At 52.5% G+C, this 17,075-nt stretch overlaps 1 protein-coding gene across 2 annotated transcripts in view; it reads left to right on the forward strand.

The window, feature by feature from the left end:
* Positions 1–13,920, forward strand: part of MX1 (MX dynamin like GTPase 1) — a 29,086-nt gene extending 15,166 nt beyond the window's left edge. For both annotated transcript variants that reach the window (XM_059392382.1, XM_059392383.1), the window contains exons 9-15: positions 983–1,061; positions 2,616–2,738; positions 3,082–3,223; positions 5,641–5,799; positions 7,372–7,448; positions 8,844–9,095; positions 13,259–13,920. In XM_059392382.1, the coding sequence (XP_059248365.1) occupies positions 983–1,061; positions 2,616–2,738; positions 3,082–3,223; positions 5,641–5,799; positions 7,372–7,448; positions 8,844–9,095; positions 13,259–13,489 (1,063 nt within the window). In that variant the 3' untranslated portion in view covers positions 13,490–13,920. The remainder of the gene's footprint in view (positions 1–982; positions 1,062–2,615; positions 2,739–3,081; positions 3,224–5,640; positions 5,800–7,371; positions 7,449–8,843; positions 9,096–13,258) is intronic.
* The last annotated feature ends 3,155 nt before the right edge of the window (positions 13,921–17,075 follow it).

Here is a 17,075-nt window from a genome sequence, read left to right on the forward strand (position 1 = left end):
GTAAAATAAACGTCTGAAAAAAGTCTTTTAAAATATAAGGAATCCTGTAATCACTCAGCGAACACAGATTTGGGTAGAACGAGAATAGGCCTTCCTTCCTCCAAGCATCTTGTGGTTTAGGCTCTGGTCTTAGGGACAGGTGTGTCCCCTACATCAGTGTCCGCCACGCTCCTCTGTAGGTACTCACCAGTGTGTTTTTGTGAAGCCCTATGCCACCACGTATCCGTAGATTTGCACGTATTACACCCAGAAGGGTGTGTGTGTGTGTGTTATGAAAACTTATTGGTAGGCGACCACGTGCATTTTTATAAAGATCAGGTTTTATAGCCGGAGGTTGTAAACGCTTAATATATCAGCTGGAAAGGGTCACCTATACTAGTTTTTTTAAAGATTTTATTAATTTGAGAGAGAGAAAGAGGGAGAGAGCATGGGAAGAGGGAGAAACAGAGGGAGAGGGAGAAGCAGGCTCCCCACTGAGCAGGGAGCCAGACACGGGACTTAATCCCAGGACCCGGCACTCACAACCCGAGTGAGTCACAACTGAGGCACCCCTATCCCCCCCCTTTTTTTAAAGTAGGTTCCATGGCCAGCACAGAGCCCAACGCGGGTCTTGAACTCACAACCCTGAGATCAAGACCCCAGCTGAGGCCAAGTGTCAGATGCGTAATGGACTGAGCCACCGAGGCGCCCCACACCATTTTCACATTAAACTTTTAATTTTCATTGCAGTCAGTTAACATGCCGTGTCACATTCATTTGAGGCATACGGGACAGTGGCTCAAGACTTGCATACAGCCCTCTACCACTCAAAGTGTCCGAAATAAGTCCGACGGGGGCATCGTCATTCCGTGCACACCGGTGCGGCCCATCGGTTGGGTGCCCACTGGAAGTCACTTGACTCTGTGGGCAGCAGAAAGCTGACTTGCAGTTTCTGGCCATGCCATGGTGGATGTGTGCACCGTCTCCTCTGCTCTGTCCGCAGGGTTCTTCTGGAGGAAGGAAGGGCCACAGTCCCCTGCCTGGCGGACAAGCTGACCTCTGAGCTCATCATGCACATCTGTGTAAGCACGGGCAGAGCGGTCCGTTTTCTGAGTAGAACCCCGCAAACCCGAAGCTCTGCCGCGCAGGCTGAGTGACCCACTGATGATCCCGGGGGCAGGCGATGTTGCAGGAGTGGGTCAGTGGGTCTCCAGAGCAGCTCTGCCTTTCCAGCAAGCTCCCGGGTGCTGTGGACGCTGCTCGTCAGAGGACCACACGTTGGGTGGGAGCCCGCAGACGATATCCACATGGCCTAATTAAAAGTGAAAATCTTACGGGCCCTGCACCCACGTTCCCTTTCTCCTTACCAGCTGCTGTCATAACGCCTTGGTCGTTGAGATGATCGTAGTGTTTCATATTTTAGGTCTCTCTGGGGTTTTTTCTCAGAACTTGTATGGATAGAATCTCTTGCGGTTTCCCATCTGCGATCCCTTAAAGAGATTTCTTGGCACACGTCTCTCTTGCATTTTGCGCTTGATAATTCCCAGGTCAGAGGCCTTGGTGCCCTGGATTCTGCCGGTCACCCCCCATGACGACTTGGCTTCGGGTTTTGACTCTGGGCCTGTTTTGGGCTGTTTTGGCCACTCAGAGAACCCCAGATTTGAAATCTGTTTCTCCAGGGAAAGGCGGCCTTGGCTCCTGCCAGCCCCTCGGAAGGGCCTGCTGCCGATTCTCTGCTTGACGCCTCACGGAGTGCAGGTTTGGGCGGCACACCTGTCTGAGGGCTGGCTCGTGGTCACAGATTATCAGTACTGATTTTATGTTCTTCTGCTCAGCTCCAGGTTCAGGTTCCTGTGCAGTCCCCGAGAATGGGGAGGGAGGGCGGGGCTGTTCCTAGCTGACCCACACAGCAAGAGCCTGGCTCTTTGGGGTCCCGGCTTTATGGAGAAGGAAGATGCCGGCTCATTGGATTCCCTGCCTCCAGCAAGCCCGCCGGATTTACTCTTAGCCCCAGCCAAGTCCTTTTCTTTGCAACAGATGCCCCGTGAGGCCAAATCTGGTTCTCCTCTTGCTCTGCTCGTCCCCGGCCTCCTACGTCACCCAGCCATGCCTCCGGGTGTCCGTCCTGCCCCTGCCCACCCACCGATGCATTTCCAGCGGTGTCTTCCCCATGTCAACTAGCATTTTTTGATGTTTGTGGTGGAAGACGGAGCTGGTGCCCACTGTCCACCACGTTGTCAGGCACAGAAGCCCCCAGTACCATTCATCTGTGGACAGCAGGAAAGTGGTTGGATCTCAAATGGCTCCAATGGCCGCTTTTTCAGAGCCCCTGAGACGAGCGGCTCTTTCTAATCTGCGGGCAGAGTGGTGGTCACGTGATCACAGAACCACTTGTTCCTTCTCCGACGGCGGCAGGCTCCACGCGGAGTGGTAGCCTCTGTGCCTCCCTGAGGCTGTCCCCCAGGGGAGCGGGGACATGGGGAGGGCTTGGTGGCATCAGCACCTGCTAACACGCCCCCCATCTTCTCTCAGGAGGAAGCCAGGCAGTCGGGCATACCCTGCGGAGGGACGCCTGTGAGCTCCCGCTCCTTCCCGGTCCGTATTCATGTCTGTGCCTTATTTTCTCTTTTCCTCAGAAAACTCTGCCCCTGCTTGAAAATCAGATAAAGGAAAATCATGAGAAAATAACGGAGGAGTTACAAAAGTACGGCTCAGATGTGCCCGAAGACGAGCACGAAAAGATGTTTTTTCTGATAGACGTGAGTGTCGCACATTGCCTCGAGTCCAGGAGTCACACATCTTTGTCCAGAAAGGGATCTTGTGCCTCATGCACTTTCTTCTTGCTCCCCGAAAGCTGACCCAGGCTCGGTCTGCCTTCTTGGCCCCAGAGAGGAGCTGGGGCGAAGGGACGGTGGGCAGGGAGTGACAGGTGTCACATGTGCTCCCTGAGACCCGAGGCAGTCAGGGCAGAGTGTGGGGGTCTGTTGCCCCTGGAAGGGGGCAAGGAGAGACTCACTTGCCTTCTGCCTCCACGAGACCTCCCCACGCCCCCACGTGTGTTTGAAATACCTCCACTTACCCTTATGCTCTCCTTGTTGGCAGAAAATTAATGCCTTTAGCCACGACATCAACTCCTTAATCGAAGGGGAGGAGTCAGTGGGGGAGAATGACAGTCGGCTCTTTACCAAAATCCGGAACGAGTTCCACAAATGGAACACTGTGATTGAGAAGGCGTTCCAGAAAGGTGAGTCCGGGGTGCCACCGGTGACCTGGAGAGCGGGCTGGAGTGGGAGGGGGGATTGCAGGGGGGCAGGGGGTGCGGTTGGTATGGACGCTGGTGATGGGGGCGCCGGGGCGCAGGGCGTGGAGACCACACGTGACCCAGCCCACCCGCCTGAGCTCGGGCCAGCAGGGGTCAGCTGTGGATTTCAGACGACACCCGCGGAGGACACACCATGACTGATTTCTGCTGACCAGAATTTCCCTTTGACCTCTGTTCTTGGCTTTGTGCTTGGGACAGAGGAAGATACCTTATGCATTTTTTACCCAATTCAAGGCCCTACCTCTCAGTCCTGCTTGCTCCTTGGAGGAGGTGCAGAGGGCAGCAGGAGATTAATAACAGCATTTCTTGTTGGGAAAATGGAGCCGTCCTCGCCCCATCCGCACAGCTCCCGCGCGGCTCCTGGAGCTAACCCCATAACACAGATGGCTGCACACCACTGTGTGATGTGATCTTCCATCGGGGAGGGACTGCTGTCCCTTTCAAGGAGATGACCTCTGGCAGCCCCCCATGCAGCCATCCCTCAGCAAGTTTATGACAGTACATAGCCCATGAGAAATTAGCTTATTTTTTTAAGATGCTAAATTCCTCCCAACAAATGATCAGTTGCAAATCATTGGGGACCCACATGCAGGTAAATGAATTTAGACCCCTAAGTACCCCCTTATGCAAAGATAAACTCAAAATGACTCAGAAACCAAAATGTGAGCCCTAGAATGGTAAAACTTCTAGAGGAAAGTGTAGATTTGAATCATGTCCTTGGATAGGCAGTGGATTTTAGACGGGACGCCTATAGCATGGATGACCAACAGAATAACAGACAAAGTGGACTTCATCAAGATTAAAAACTTGTGTGTGTCAAATGGCACCCCTCCCCCCCCATACAGAACGGGAGGAAATATTTGCAAATCGCATGTCTGTAAGGGCCCCATATCCAGAATATACAAAGAGCTCTTCGGATTCAACAACAAAAAAAACCCAAATCATCCAAATTAAAAATTGACAAAGGATTAGAGTGGTCATATCTCTAAAAGGAGACGTACAGATGGCTCAGAGGCACGGGTATAGACTCAGTGTCATTAGCCATCAGAGGGACGCAAACCAAATCCACAGGAGAGCCCCCTCACACCTGCTAGGATGACTAACACGTGTTTCTCCAGATGCCTCTCTCCTCAGTTTGTAGATGCCGCCTTCTCCCTGTGACTTTCCTGTGTGGGTCTGTGTCCTGCTTTCCTCCTCTAAGGACCCCAGTCAGATGGGATTTGATCATCTCCATCTCCAAACACAATCACATTTCTGAAGTGCTAGGGATTAGGACTTGAAATATACCCATTTTGGGGAGTCACAATTCAGCCTTTGACAGCAGACCATGGACTATTACTCAGCCGTGGAAAAGCATGGAGCACTGAACTTGGTACAACATGCATGAGCCTTGAGGCCATCATGCTAAGTGTAGGAAGTGAGACACAGAGAGCCCCAGGATCTTTGGTTCCATTGATATGAAATGTCAAGAACAGGCAAATCCATAGAGATAGAAAGTAGATTAGTGGTTTCCAGGGGCTGCAGGGGGCGGAGAGTGGGGAGCATGTGCTGATGGGCACAGGGTTCCTTGGAATGATGGAAGTGTTTGAGAATTAGCTGGTGGGGATGGTTGCACCATGTCCCTCATGCACTAAAAATCACTGAACTCTACACTTTATTAGGGTGAATTAGTATGTGAAGTATATCACGATTAAAAAAAAAATGCCTATGAGAAAATTTCTCCTGACGAAAAGAGGAGACCCAGACCACGATTCCTGGTTAGTTCTTCAAAAAGAGAAACCAGAGCTCTCTCATCGTGCACCAGTGGAAGTATCCTCCGTAGTCCAGTTTGTTGAGAATTTTAAAAATTGCAAAAGTATAAAGAAGAAACAAAGTGTTTTATGTAACAAACAGTGATGTGATGTTTCTGGTTACTCTGTTGTCTCCTCTGATCTATGAACAATTTCTACTCCTGCTGTTGTACGTGGATACTTGGATGTGTGATGAGTCACGGATTCTGGATGGTGATACAATTTCTTCGGTAAACAGCTATAGAATTTCTTCCCCAAGAGAAAATTCCTTCCTTCCTCCCACGGTTCACTGTCCTCTGACCTCACATGCTGGCTCCACACTTGCCGCCTTGAGATGACTTCAGGAAAATGGTCTTGAGATCCATTTTTTTACTGCAAACCCTGATTTTTTTTTTCCATTTGCAAATCAAATTTGATTTTTTTCCCCTTGCCTCTCTGTGTTTTCAGAAAGTCCAGAATGATATTGTATTAAAAAACAAAAACAAATCAACAACAAAAAAAAAACCCAAGGTTCCGATGGTAAAATAACTCCAAATCCTTCTTTTCCAGGTTACAAAGCTATATATAAACAAATAGAGAAATTTGAAAATCGGTATCGTGGCAGAGAGCTGCCAGGGTTTGTCAATTACAAGACGTTTGAGATTATCATAAAACAGCAAATCAAAGAACTGGAGGAGCCTGCTGTGGATATGCTACACACGGTGACGGGTGAGTTCTTGATTTTGCTTTTAGGCATTTTATTTCCAGGGGAGGGAAAGGCTTGCACAGTGCCGACCTCCACAGCTCTCCTCCTGCAGTGTTTCTTAACCTCCCAAGAACCCGATTAATTCTCTGGTTCAACATTTCAATTCAGTTCTGACCCTGAGTTAGCACCCATCTTCCAGCTTAAGGGCTCAGACCCGCAGGACCTCTCCACCTTGTCCATGCTTCTGATGGACATGTTACTAATTAGAGTTCGCATAGCCCCCTCCTCAGGCTCTATACTTTGCTAGAACAGCTCACAGGATGAGGAACACACTTTACTTATCTCTGCTGATTTATTTTAAAGGATGTACTTACCTTAGCCAGTTTACTGTAAAGGATGTGAATGAAAGAGATCCATAGGGGAGGTCTAGGAGGGCCCCAAGGGTGGGTGCTTTTGTCCTGTGGCGGGGGGTACCATCCTCTTGGCCCATGGGTGTGTTTGCCAACCTGGAAGTTCTCTGAACCCTGTCACTTAGGGGATTTAAAGGAGGTGTAATCAATGATCACAAAGACATAATCAATTATCAGCTCCACCCCAGCCCCTCCCCCCCTCCCCAGGGGTGGCAAAGGGGCGCTGTAAGTTCCAGGCTTCTCCTCCAGGCTTGATCTTCCTGGTGACCAGGCCCCCCATTCTGAAACTGTCCAGGGCCCACCAAGGGTCACCTTGTTAGAACTAGAGATACTCCTACCACCCAGGAGACTGCTTCTCCTGCTGTCTCTCTTTCTCTGTCAAATAAGTAAATAAGATCTTTTTAAAAAATGTAAATTTTCTGATGATAAGACCACATTCATGTGTTTTTTTTTTCAAATAAATAACACGGCCATTTAGAGCTCAGTGATGTGACAGTGCTGTGTCTTACTATAAAATATTTATATAGTTATAGCCTACCAGAGATTATATTTCTTTACAACTATCTTTGTTTAGGGTGAAAAAAAAATTTTTTTTAAGATTTTATTTATTTTAGGAAGAAAGCACAAGAAGGGGGATGGGCAGAGGGAGAGAGAATCCCAAGCAGATTCTCTGTGGGATGTGGAGCCTAATGCAGGGCTCGATCCCAGGACCCTGAGATCAGGACCTGAGCCCAAACCTAGAGCTAGAATCTTTTTTTTTTTTTAAGATATTTATTTATTTATTTGACAGACAGATCACAAGTAGTCAGAGAGGCAGGTAGAGAGAGAGGAGGAAGCAGGCTCCCCGCTGAGCAGAGAGCCCGATGTGGGGCTCGATCGCAGGACCCTGAGATCATGACCTGAGCCGAAGGCAGAGGCTTTAACCCACTGAGCCACCCAGGCACCCTAGAGCTGGAATCTTAACCGCCTGCGCCAACCTGGCGCCCCAGGCTGCAAAGTTTAAATGTCAGCGAAATACACCAGAGACTTTAAGCCAGAGAGCCTCCAGCAAAAATGGCACGTGTATGTCCCAGAATGGGAAGACACGGCAGGAGGGAGGGGAGGAAACTTCATTTCTGGATATTTCACCCTCTTTTTTTTTTTTTGGCAATGTGCGATGATGAATGAATCTTGTTTTTTCCTCAGATATGGTCCAGGCCGCCTTCACGGGTATTTCAAAAGCAAACTTTGATGAATTTTTCAACCTCTACCGAACTACCAAGGTAAAACTGACCGCATGTTATTTAAAATAATAATAATAATAATAATAATAATAATAATAATAATGTCAGCCTGATGCTGGAAAGTAGATTTCTTGCATTAAGACCGTCTCAACTTTACTGGGTGTTTGGAGAAGTGAAGAGTCCCGCTCGGTAGTGGAATTGACCGGTGGTCCTGCCGGTGAGGTCTGGTCGGAAGCAGTGAGGCCGGTGAACGAGTGAGACGGAGGATAGAAACCAAATCCTCAAAACCACTCAAACGAAGGAGACCCATAGTCCCCGGGGAACCCCGTCGCCTCTGATCACAATGGCTTGAACCTTGAAACTCACTGTGGAAGCCGCAGGGATGCCCGGAGTCTTTGGAGAGTGAAGAGGCAGGAGGAAGTCACACCTCCCTGGTCCACTCTCAGAAACAGGGCTCCCCACGGCTCAGCCCGGGCCCGCGTGGCCCAGAGCGTGGCCTTGGCCAGCTTACGTGATAGTCACTGAACCCTCACGTTCCAGAGGCTGGGGGGCTCCTACTGAGGTGCTCAGATCCCACGTCTGCTGAGGACCCAATTCATGGCTTGTCGTGGCCGCTTTTTCCTTGTATCCTCAGGAGAGAGAGAGAGAGAGAGAGAGAGAGACAGAGAGACAGAGAGGGAGAGAGAGAGAAGGAAAGCACTCTGCTGTCTCTTCTTACAAGGGCGCTGACCCCATCTGTAAGGGCTTCACTGGCCAGGCCTGACCCCCTAAAGTACCCCCCCATGCCATCACACTGGGGATTAAGCTTTCAACCTGTGAATTTGGGGGAACACACACCTTGCCCCCCAGCACCCAGCATCGCTGGGAAGATGAGCTTGGCCTTGCACAGGCTGGGGGGCTTGGGGTGGTCTACTTCTGCTGCCTGGACCTCTGGAATGAGCATGGAAGAAAATGTTTGGGCCTTGGGGTGCCCCTAGCACTTCGCGTCACACTTGGTGGCCCTGAGTGTGAGTTCCGGGGAGTCCAGATCCTGTCTGTGTGAGAGATCGACGCCCCAGCCAGTTTCTTCAGACTGTCGGGACATGAAGCATGCAGAATTGAACTGACTTAAATTTTTGGCCCCGCTCTTATCCCCACGAGCTCTCTGATGGGGCCTATAGTCCTCATTCGATGGGAAAGCCCCCCCAAAGAGAAAGACAGAAGCTGAGACCTTGGGCCCACAAGCCAGCCCGTTTGGGTTTCAGGAGGGGCGTCCAGGCTCCTAGGAGGTTCCGCGTCCGGCCAGGGTGGGAGCCCCATCCTAGACAAGCCAGTGTGGGGTGCTGTCTTGGCCTACTTGGGAGCCAGCTGGCCATGGGCTCTGCGGAGGACCTCCTTCCTTGCGCCGGTGATCTGTTTCTGAGGGACCTTCATTGTGCTTCTCTCTTGCTGCAGTCCAAAATTGAGGACATTAAATTTGAGCTAGAAGAGGAAGCCGAGAAGTCCATCCGCCTTCACTTCCAAATGGAGCAAATCGTCTACTGCCAGGACCAAGTGTACCAGCGGGCGCTGCAGAGGGTCCGAGAGAAGGAGTCGGAAGAGGGAAAGAAGAACCAGAAGATAAACAGCATGATGACCACTGAAGAATTTTCTCTAGTAAACATCTCCTTGTCTGAGATCTTTGAGCATCTGATGGCGTACCATCAGGTAAGCCCGTGGGCACCTCCAAAGGCCGGTTTTCAGTCTGTGTCCTTGTCTCGTGAATGCCTCTTTGGCCTACCGGTCTATGCACGGTGACCACCGGTCGGCTCGTCTTCCAGGCCCTTCTGGGAGCTCCGTGGAGACATTGTGCCTCAGAGAGGTAAGCAGAGGCCGGGGCTCGGAGCCACCCACTTCTGGTATGGACAGGCTGTGTGGCCCTGGCCAGGTTAATTGAACTCTCTGAGCCTCAGCTTTCTTCTCGGTAAAGTGGTATTTCCTCCCAGTTCTTGTGAATCTTCAGTGAGATAAGCATGGGTAGGACCCTCTGCTCAACGTCAGTGGGCAATGGCTGTGTTCCCAGTAGAAGCGACTCACAGAGACACATGCTCTGGTGGCTGCTGTCCATTTCAACGAATGCGGAAAGCAGTGTCGTTCATGCTGGGGAAGGACGTCCACCTGAGAGCCGCAGAGATGGGTCAGGGTCTGGACAGGTAAAGCAAATAGGCATCTCTCGGTTTACCAGAGATCTCCATCAAGTCAGTATGTGGATGCTTTCAGGCTTTTCGAATTCGACAGCGCACGCAGGTCTCCCGGGATCTGGCTGTCATGCAGATGTGGATTGCAGGTGTGAGGTGGGGTGAGGATTGTGCGTCTCTAATGGGCTCCCAGGAGATGCCCTTGCTATGGGACAGAGACGGTCAGACTCCATTGCCTGCAGACGCTGTGACGTGTGCCCACATGAGTGAGTCCTGTGAAGGGCTAGTCAGGAGGCACCCATGCACCTTGGCTTCTTCCGCAGTTACGCCTACTCCCTGTCTGGTCGTGGGCCTCACAGAGTTGTTTAGAGGAGGCAATGCACAGACAGAATCCCGAGAGGAGACTGAGTTGATGGTGGACGATGTCCCCCACCCACCCCGTCCTGAGCCCTCCCTTCTCCCCAAAAGAGGTCCTTCTCTGGTTTCTTGACATCGTCCAAGGGAAAGCTTTCTTCTTCTTCAGGAAAATCTCTGTTTGGCGCTTAAGGCCTTCAGCTGATTGGGTGAGGCCCACCCTTGTGATCTCAGATAATCTCCCTTACTCAGAGTCAACTGACTGGAGATGTTAACACATTTACAAAATCTAGAAATATCTAAGTTAGCATTTGATTGCATTAACTGAGCGATTTGGCCAGGCCACGGTGATCTACGAAAGTAGCACACTCCGTTACATTGATGAATTCTCCCCCACAGACGGCCTGCACTTGGCAGTTTGGTCTCCACTGAAGTTGTTGGCTTCTTGACATGGCGACTGGTCGAACATAAGCTCTTGTTGTGTTTTCTGTTACTACAGTGAGGTGGGGTGTGGTTTCACAGCGCAAGAGCTATTTCTGTCTCCTATTTAGGAAACTGTGCTTCCGGCAGAAATTCTCTGCAGAACAGGGTCTCAGAGCTTAGCGATTTGTGGTGCAAATACCCTAGAGTTTCTCGTTTGCCTGGTGACTTTCTTTTTGGTGGTTTTAGACCATGCTGGTGTGTTCTAGATTTCTGAGTTGGGCTTAATAGTTATTTCCTTGTGGGGCTTCCAAACTTTTTGTCAAAATGTCTCCACTAATGCTGCTGGCCTTTGTCTCTGAGATTTAGAAACAAAGTCTATACATTAAAAGTAATATATCATTTCAACTTTTATATTTAAACTGTGATCCACTTGGAATTACACGGTGTCCAGAATGAGGCTTGCCCTCGATGGCTGTTGGTTGTCCTTGAACGATCACTTGAAGACCCTATGCCAGGCCTGCTGGTGCATAATATGCCTTTAATCAGTCACCCTCCTCCTCTGTGTCCTGGGGTCTTTTTCTAGATCCCGAATTCTCTTCTATTGGTTTCCTTTTCCTAAGTCGGTATTGACATGATTACATGTGCAGCTTTTTATACAAGTCTTAAATGTTTAGTGCAGCTGATATCCCCAAATAGTGCGGTAAAATATACATCAGGTAACATTTACCATCTTAACTGTCTTTATGTGTCCTGGTCAGCGGCTTCAGGCACATTCACACTGTCGTGCAGCTGACCCCCTGCCTGCTTCCAGGACGGTCCGCATCTCATCCCCATGACACACGGAGTTCGCCTCTTGCCACCCCGATCCTCCCCCATTCTACCTTCCAATTCTGTGGATTTTCGTATTCAAGGTAGCTCGTGTAAGTAGACCTGTGCAACCTCTGTCCCTGCGTGTCTGGCTTATTTTACTTGGCATAATGTCCTCAGGGCTCGTCTTTGCTGGGACACTTACACTTGCCAGAATGCCTTCCTTCTAGAGTCGAGTGACTTTCCATCGTAGGGACCGACCGCATCTGGTTTATCCGCTCATCTGGCTGTGCACATTTCACGTGTCTGCCCCTTCGGGCCGGATAATGCTGCTGAGAACTGTGGGCCCACCTGGCCTTGGGCAGAAATGCTCCGCCCGTTCTTGTTTGTTCATTTCAGTATGAATTGTCAGATTCGCTTATCCCGTTCCGGATGAGACGGGGGGGGGGGGGGCCGACGTGCTCACGGCGCTTGGATTCCTTGACCGGTCTGCCAGGGAGACTCGACATCCTCATGATGGGAGATTTCTCTGTCCAGGAATATCATCGAGGGTGTCTCCACTTGAAGATCTCCTTTTGGGGCAGCCTCGGACGTGTTTCAACGCTCTCTTTGCGTAGACTGGGCACACATATTCCGTTTCGTCTTCTGTTTGCTGTCGATATGGTCTCTGCAGCTGATTCTTGTGCGTTTTCCCCCTTCCCTTTCCAGTTTCACACCTGGAGCTCCGGCTTCCGATCCTTTTAATGCGACTGGAAACAGCCGCGGAGTCAGAAGGCAGCCTCCTCTTATCTGAATCTAACGAGAATGATACTTTTCTCCATTTAAGTATGATCCTCCCTGGCTAAAAGCAAGGTTTCAGTGAGCTGTGCTCCCCCTTGAGGTTCCAGGGGAGAATCTGTCTCTTGGCCCCGTGCAGCTTCTGGAGGCCGCCCGGGGTCCTCCGTGCGTGGCCACTCCTCCATCTTCAAAGCCAACAATGCCACATCTCAGACCTCCTGCCGGGCCGCCCGCCGTCTGAATCTGCGGCCGGCCTCCCTCCTTTGCACCCGGCCCTCCAGAAAATGGAGGATACTCTCCCTAGTTTAACATCAGCTGACGATCTTGACCCCATCTGCGTCCTCAACTCCCCTTTGCTGCACGAGGGCCTGTGCTGTTCTGTGGTCAGGACGCAGGTGTCCCTGCAGCCGTCTGACTCCCTGGTGCAGATGTCCCCAGGTCAGGGATTGGCACAATGGCCCCGTGGGTAGGTGAGGGCCAAGGCAGCTGACTGTCACCACTCAGAAATTTCTTCTCCATTACTGGAGAGATGGTTTCCCACAAACACGGCCGGTCTGGGGGATCTCCTGATGGTTCCTTGTCCCCTTCCCTCCGCGTGCTGTGGTGGCAGGCCACATCCCTCGCTAACTGTCACCCTGGAGCCCAGAGCTGTGTCCCAGCTCTGCTGCATGGCCTCTCGGGTTGCCTTCACTGAGCGCCTAGTCCACGCCTGGCCTCTCTTCCAGCTTTTCCCTTTCAGCTTGTTTAATCTTTTTAACTGTCTCGTGGGGCCAGGTGCTCAGAGTCTCACTATTTTCTGGAGGAAGGAACGGAGGCACAGGGCCGGGGAAGGGACATCAGCGTGTTTCAGGAGGCGTTCAGTGACAGGTGGGGCCTACGGAAGGAGGAGGCGGGGAGGAGTGAGGAGGAAGGCTGACACTGACTTGGGACACGCAGACACAGCAGAGGACGCCCCTCGGTGGCTTTTGACAGCCCAGCCCTTTTTTCTGCTAAATAATTTTCATGTGGATTAAAAACCAAGTCTTAAAATCTTTCCAGCAGAGCTGCAAATCCGTTGAAATTGGAGTTTTTGTTCTCAGTCTGTGCATTTACCCTTTACAAGCCCATTTTATCCTCTCTGATCAGAAGGAACAGGAGTGCTCGGGACTCCCGGGCGGGGGAGGCGGCGTCGGGCCTGGGGCGCTCCCTGCACCGGGGGTTCCCCAGAGGACACTGCTGGGTTGGAGGCCCAGCTGGGGGCGTTCACCTGCCCAGCCGTGCCCGATGCTCACAGGCTGCCGTTGGCGCCTCAGCCCTCCGTGACGGTGACTGTGACCTCTTCTTCCCCACCAGGAGGCCACCACACGCATCTCCAGCCACATCCCCCTGATCATCCAGTACTTCATCCTGCAAGTGTACGGGCAGAAGCTGCAGAAGGCCATGCTGCAGCTGCTCCAGGACAAGGACACCTACAACTGGCTCCTTAAGGAGCGCAGTGACACCAGCGACAAGAGGAAGTTCCTGAAGGAGCGGCTGGCACGGCTGGGCCAGGCTCGGCGCCGCCTGGCCAAGTTCCCCGGTTAAGGCAGCTCCCGGACCCGCCCGCGTCTCCAGGGCACTTCTGCCGGGAGCGGGACCGCGCTCTCCCTTGAACCCATGCCACAGATCCGTGAGCAGGCAGCAGCCAGTCTTCCCAGCCACGCTCTGTGCTTGTCCCTGCGCGGGCAGAGAGCTAGGAAGAGGACGTAGGTCGTGGTTTGGCCTGGAGGACTGCTGCCACCACCGCTGCCTTCCCGCTTAGGAACAATGTATTTCCACCCTCTGGATTGTTCCCCCGAACCTCTGTGTCTCCCGTGGGGACCAGTGCATGCGAAGCAGCATCGTAGAAAGCTTAGTTCCTGCTTTGTGCACCTTGCTTTCATGCCACTGATGTTTCGGGAGCATCTGGAGAGCTTGGGACAGGCACTCTCAGACCCTGTATCTCACTGATTTGTAATAAACTCGTTTCTTCCAGACATGCTTCTGACGCCTCATGTTCTGGGGGGAGGACCCTGAAAATGATAGCGGGTGAGACCCCCGTGGCGCCCACGCCGGGCCCTTGGTCGAGCAAAGAGCATGGCTGCTCACGAGAGGCCCCGGCGAGATGAGGACAAGCGGTAAAGCAGCGGGAAATGAAGGAAACAGGAGGAGTGGGCGACGGGGGTCAGAGGCCCAGGGTGACGGGGTCAGAGGCCCTGGGTGACGGGGGTCAGAGGCCCAGGCCTCCCGTGAGAAGGTGAACACACTGACCATACCGTCTGGGGCATTGGAGGTTCGCTAAGAGAGTAGCCCTTTAACGTTCTTACCGCAAGAAAAAAATATCCTCTTTCCCCCCCTGGGAGGTGCGGGAATGTTGGCTAACTCGACGCGCTGGGGTGAGTACTTCACAAACAGGCAAAAAGCGCCCGGCAGGGTCTCCTGCAGATGGCTGGGAGGCGGCAAAAGCCTTGACCTTGACTTGTCCTTGGGGAGCCCTGCAGCATCTACTGTTCTCCTTGGTCTGGGGCAGGGGACCTGCAGAGACACCTGGCCGCAAGTGGCTCGGGCGCAGGAACCGGAATGGCAGGCTGTGCCCAGGCCGGACACAAGGGAATCTGCCTCCATGTCCCGTAAAAGCCGACAGGAGAGCCGTCCGAAGGAGGGCGGGAGAGAATGTTCTCCGGGGACATGTCCTGCACAACCAGAGTGGGCGGTGGGAGCACTTTCTGCCAGCTGTCCAGAAACGGAGTACCTGCCCCAGGAGCTGTGTGTTCCCAGGCAGCGGGGGCTTCGGGCCCAGCCAGATGACGGCCTCGCCGGGGTAGCTGACTGGTGACATGTTCCCCTCCCAACCAGCCCCAAACCCCAGGTCCCTTCTGACCGTTGGGATGCTAGGATGCCCAGTGCTTTGGCACAGTCTGAGAATTTGCTTGTAAGAGGGGCTGTCCGGAGAACCATGGGAGGTTCAACCAGTTTCAATCAGCTCCCAGCACGGGGCAGCACCTTATGCCTTTCATGGCTGACCACAGGCTGGGACAGGTTTCCTTCCTGCTAAGAGGAAACATTATTACCAATGCAAATAGACTCCTGCAAGAGTGAAGGCAGGTGGGGGGTGTGGGGTCCCCTCCAGCAGGTGGTGCGAGGCCTGTGTCCCTTTAGCACAGGGATGCAGACCAGCTTCTTGCGGGGTCTGAGTAACGTCTCCTGCACCAGGCACCCCTGCCCCCCACGGGAGGATTCTGCAGGGACCAGAGGCACCCCGGAGCCCGGAGATGTCAGTGTTGCTCAGGGGTCTTCTTTTGCTGTGGTTCCGATTTTCCTGGAGATTGAAAGAGGAGGTGGAGGAAGAAAGCTAGGATGGGCTCCGTAGAATGGAATTTCCGGCGGGGAGCACACCTGCCTCGGACTCAGGAGGTGCTTGGAATCACTTTCATTTCGGCCCCAAACAGCAGTTGTCTAGGGATTCCCCTGGGCTTGTCCTGACCTGCCATCCACAAGGGACAAGTGGACTGTCCCTACTCCCAAGTCGACTGTCCCCTTTCCCAAAGAGAGAGAGAGTCACCTGGTGTGGCTTCTTCACTCAGAGGACAGCCAGGCTCAGACGGGGGCGCCAAAGTGCCCTCCCTGTTCCCCGTCCCCCATCCCTACCCCCCACCCATGAGGGACACTGCCAGACCAGAGCCTCTCTCTCCAGATTCTGCTGCCCCCTCTAGAGCACTAACAGGAAAGGCCATCTATCTGTGAAGAAAGAACATGCTAGAATACCTACAGTCCCCACGCAGGAACCCTCAATTCAGGTGAGTCGGGTCCGGGGCTCCGCACCCCATGGGCTGGGGCTGAGTTTGGAGCAGAGCATCGAGAGGAGCTGGATGGAGTCGAACGGACTGAAACAGGAAGCCTTGGTTTTCCAGGACAGCGGGTCTGACATGCCGTAGGTGCTTAATAAACGCTGTGAGCGGAAGTGGAGCCTGGGACACACTGAGCATTTGTTCAGAGGACTTTGTGGATTCGTGACTGTCTTCTGAGAAGCTTGAGCCCTTGATTACTGTCCTTGAGGAAAAGCAAAGACAAAAGCAACCCCCCAGCCAGAAAAGCCCCTCAAACGTCAATTTTCGTTTCAGAGGGAATTCCGGAATGAATGCAAGCGGCAGATCCCCCAGCAGGCGGCAGGGAGGGCAGCAAGAGGCACACGGACCTTGGCTTTCAGCTGTCCGACCTAGTCTTTTCCTCCCAGGGAAGAAAGCCCTGAGCCATTCTGTGGGATTTCACTTGGGTAGAAGCTCGGTCTCCGTCGTCACAGTGAGCTTCTAGCAAATAACCATTTATGGGGTTGGTTCCTTAAAACGAAGCTGGGACACCAGTGAATTTTTTAAATGTCACTTTATTCTGGTACTTCTCTTAGAACACCGGGTTTACTGCGGGGAGGAGTTCTGGTGTGTGTCGCACGGAACATCACCCTCCCGCAGTCTGGGGCGGCGGCGGAGGGCCGGCCCCGTGGAGTTTGGCTCCATCCAGGGGCGCGTGCAGCACCTTACAACGCCAGGCTCAGGGCGAGGCCTCGGTTGGAAGGGAAAGCAGAGTGGGATCCGGTGAGCCACAGGAAAACAGAGAAAAGGCTGAAAACCAGCCTGGAGTCTGGGTTCGAGGCAGGACTGTCCCCCATGAACAACTCAGCTGGAGGCACACCAAGGGGGTACAGGTTTCAATGCTGGGAACTCACCCGCACAGCCAGGGGCAACACAATGACCAACCCAAATTGTCAGAGGCAGGCCCCTGGCCAGGGCGGCCTCTGCCATTAAAAGATGGTGCCTGGCTAGTTGCCAGGTGAGGATGGCCGCGTGAGACTCAGCAAAACACCCAAAGAGGAAGGAAACAGCATTGGTTGCTAGCAAAGTTGTTCGTTTAGGTGCACAGCCTGATTCGTTCCCTCCTGTACCCTGCTCGCTGATTGGTCATGTAAGCGTATATAAGTGTGTAGACTTGCGGAGAGAAAGAGAGAGAAGATGCATCCGAACCAGGGTTCTTGTCGACCTTGTGGGGCAAGGGCGATACCAAATTACTCACTTTTATCAATACTGCTGTTTTCACTTTCCTCTGACTAGTATTTGGGGTTTACTTATATTAAGTAAATTTATAAAGGTTTTATTTATAA

Source organism: Mustela nigripes, chromosome 2 (genome assembly GCF_022355385.1).
Source record: "Mustela nigripes isolate SB6536 chromosome 2, MUSNIG.SB6536, whole genome shotgun sequence".
NCBI lineage: Eukaryota > Metazoa > Chordata > Mammalia > Carnivora > Mustelidae > Mustela > Mustela nigripes.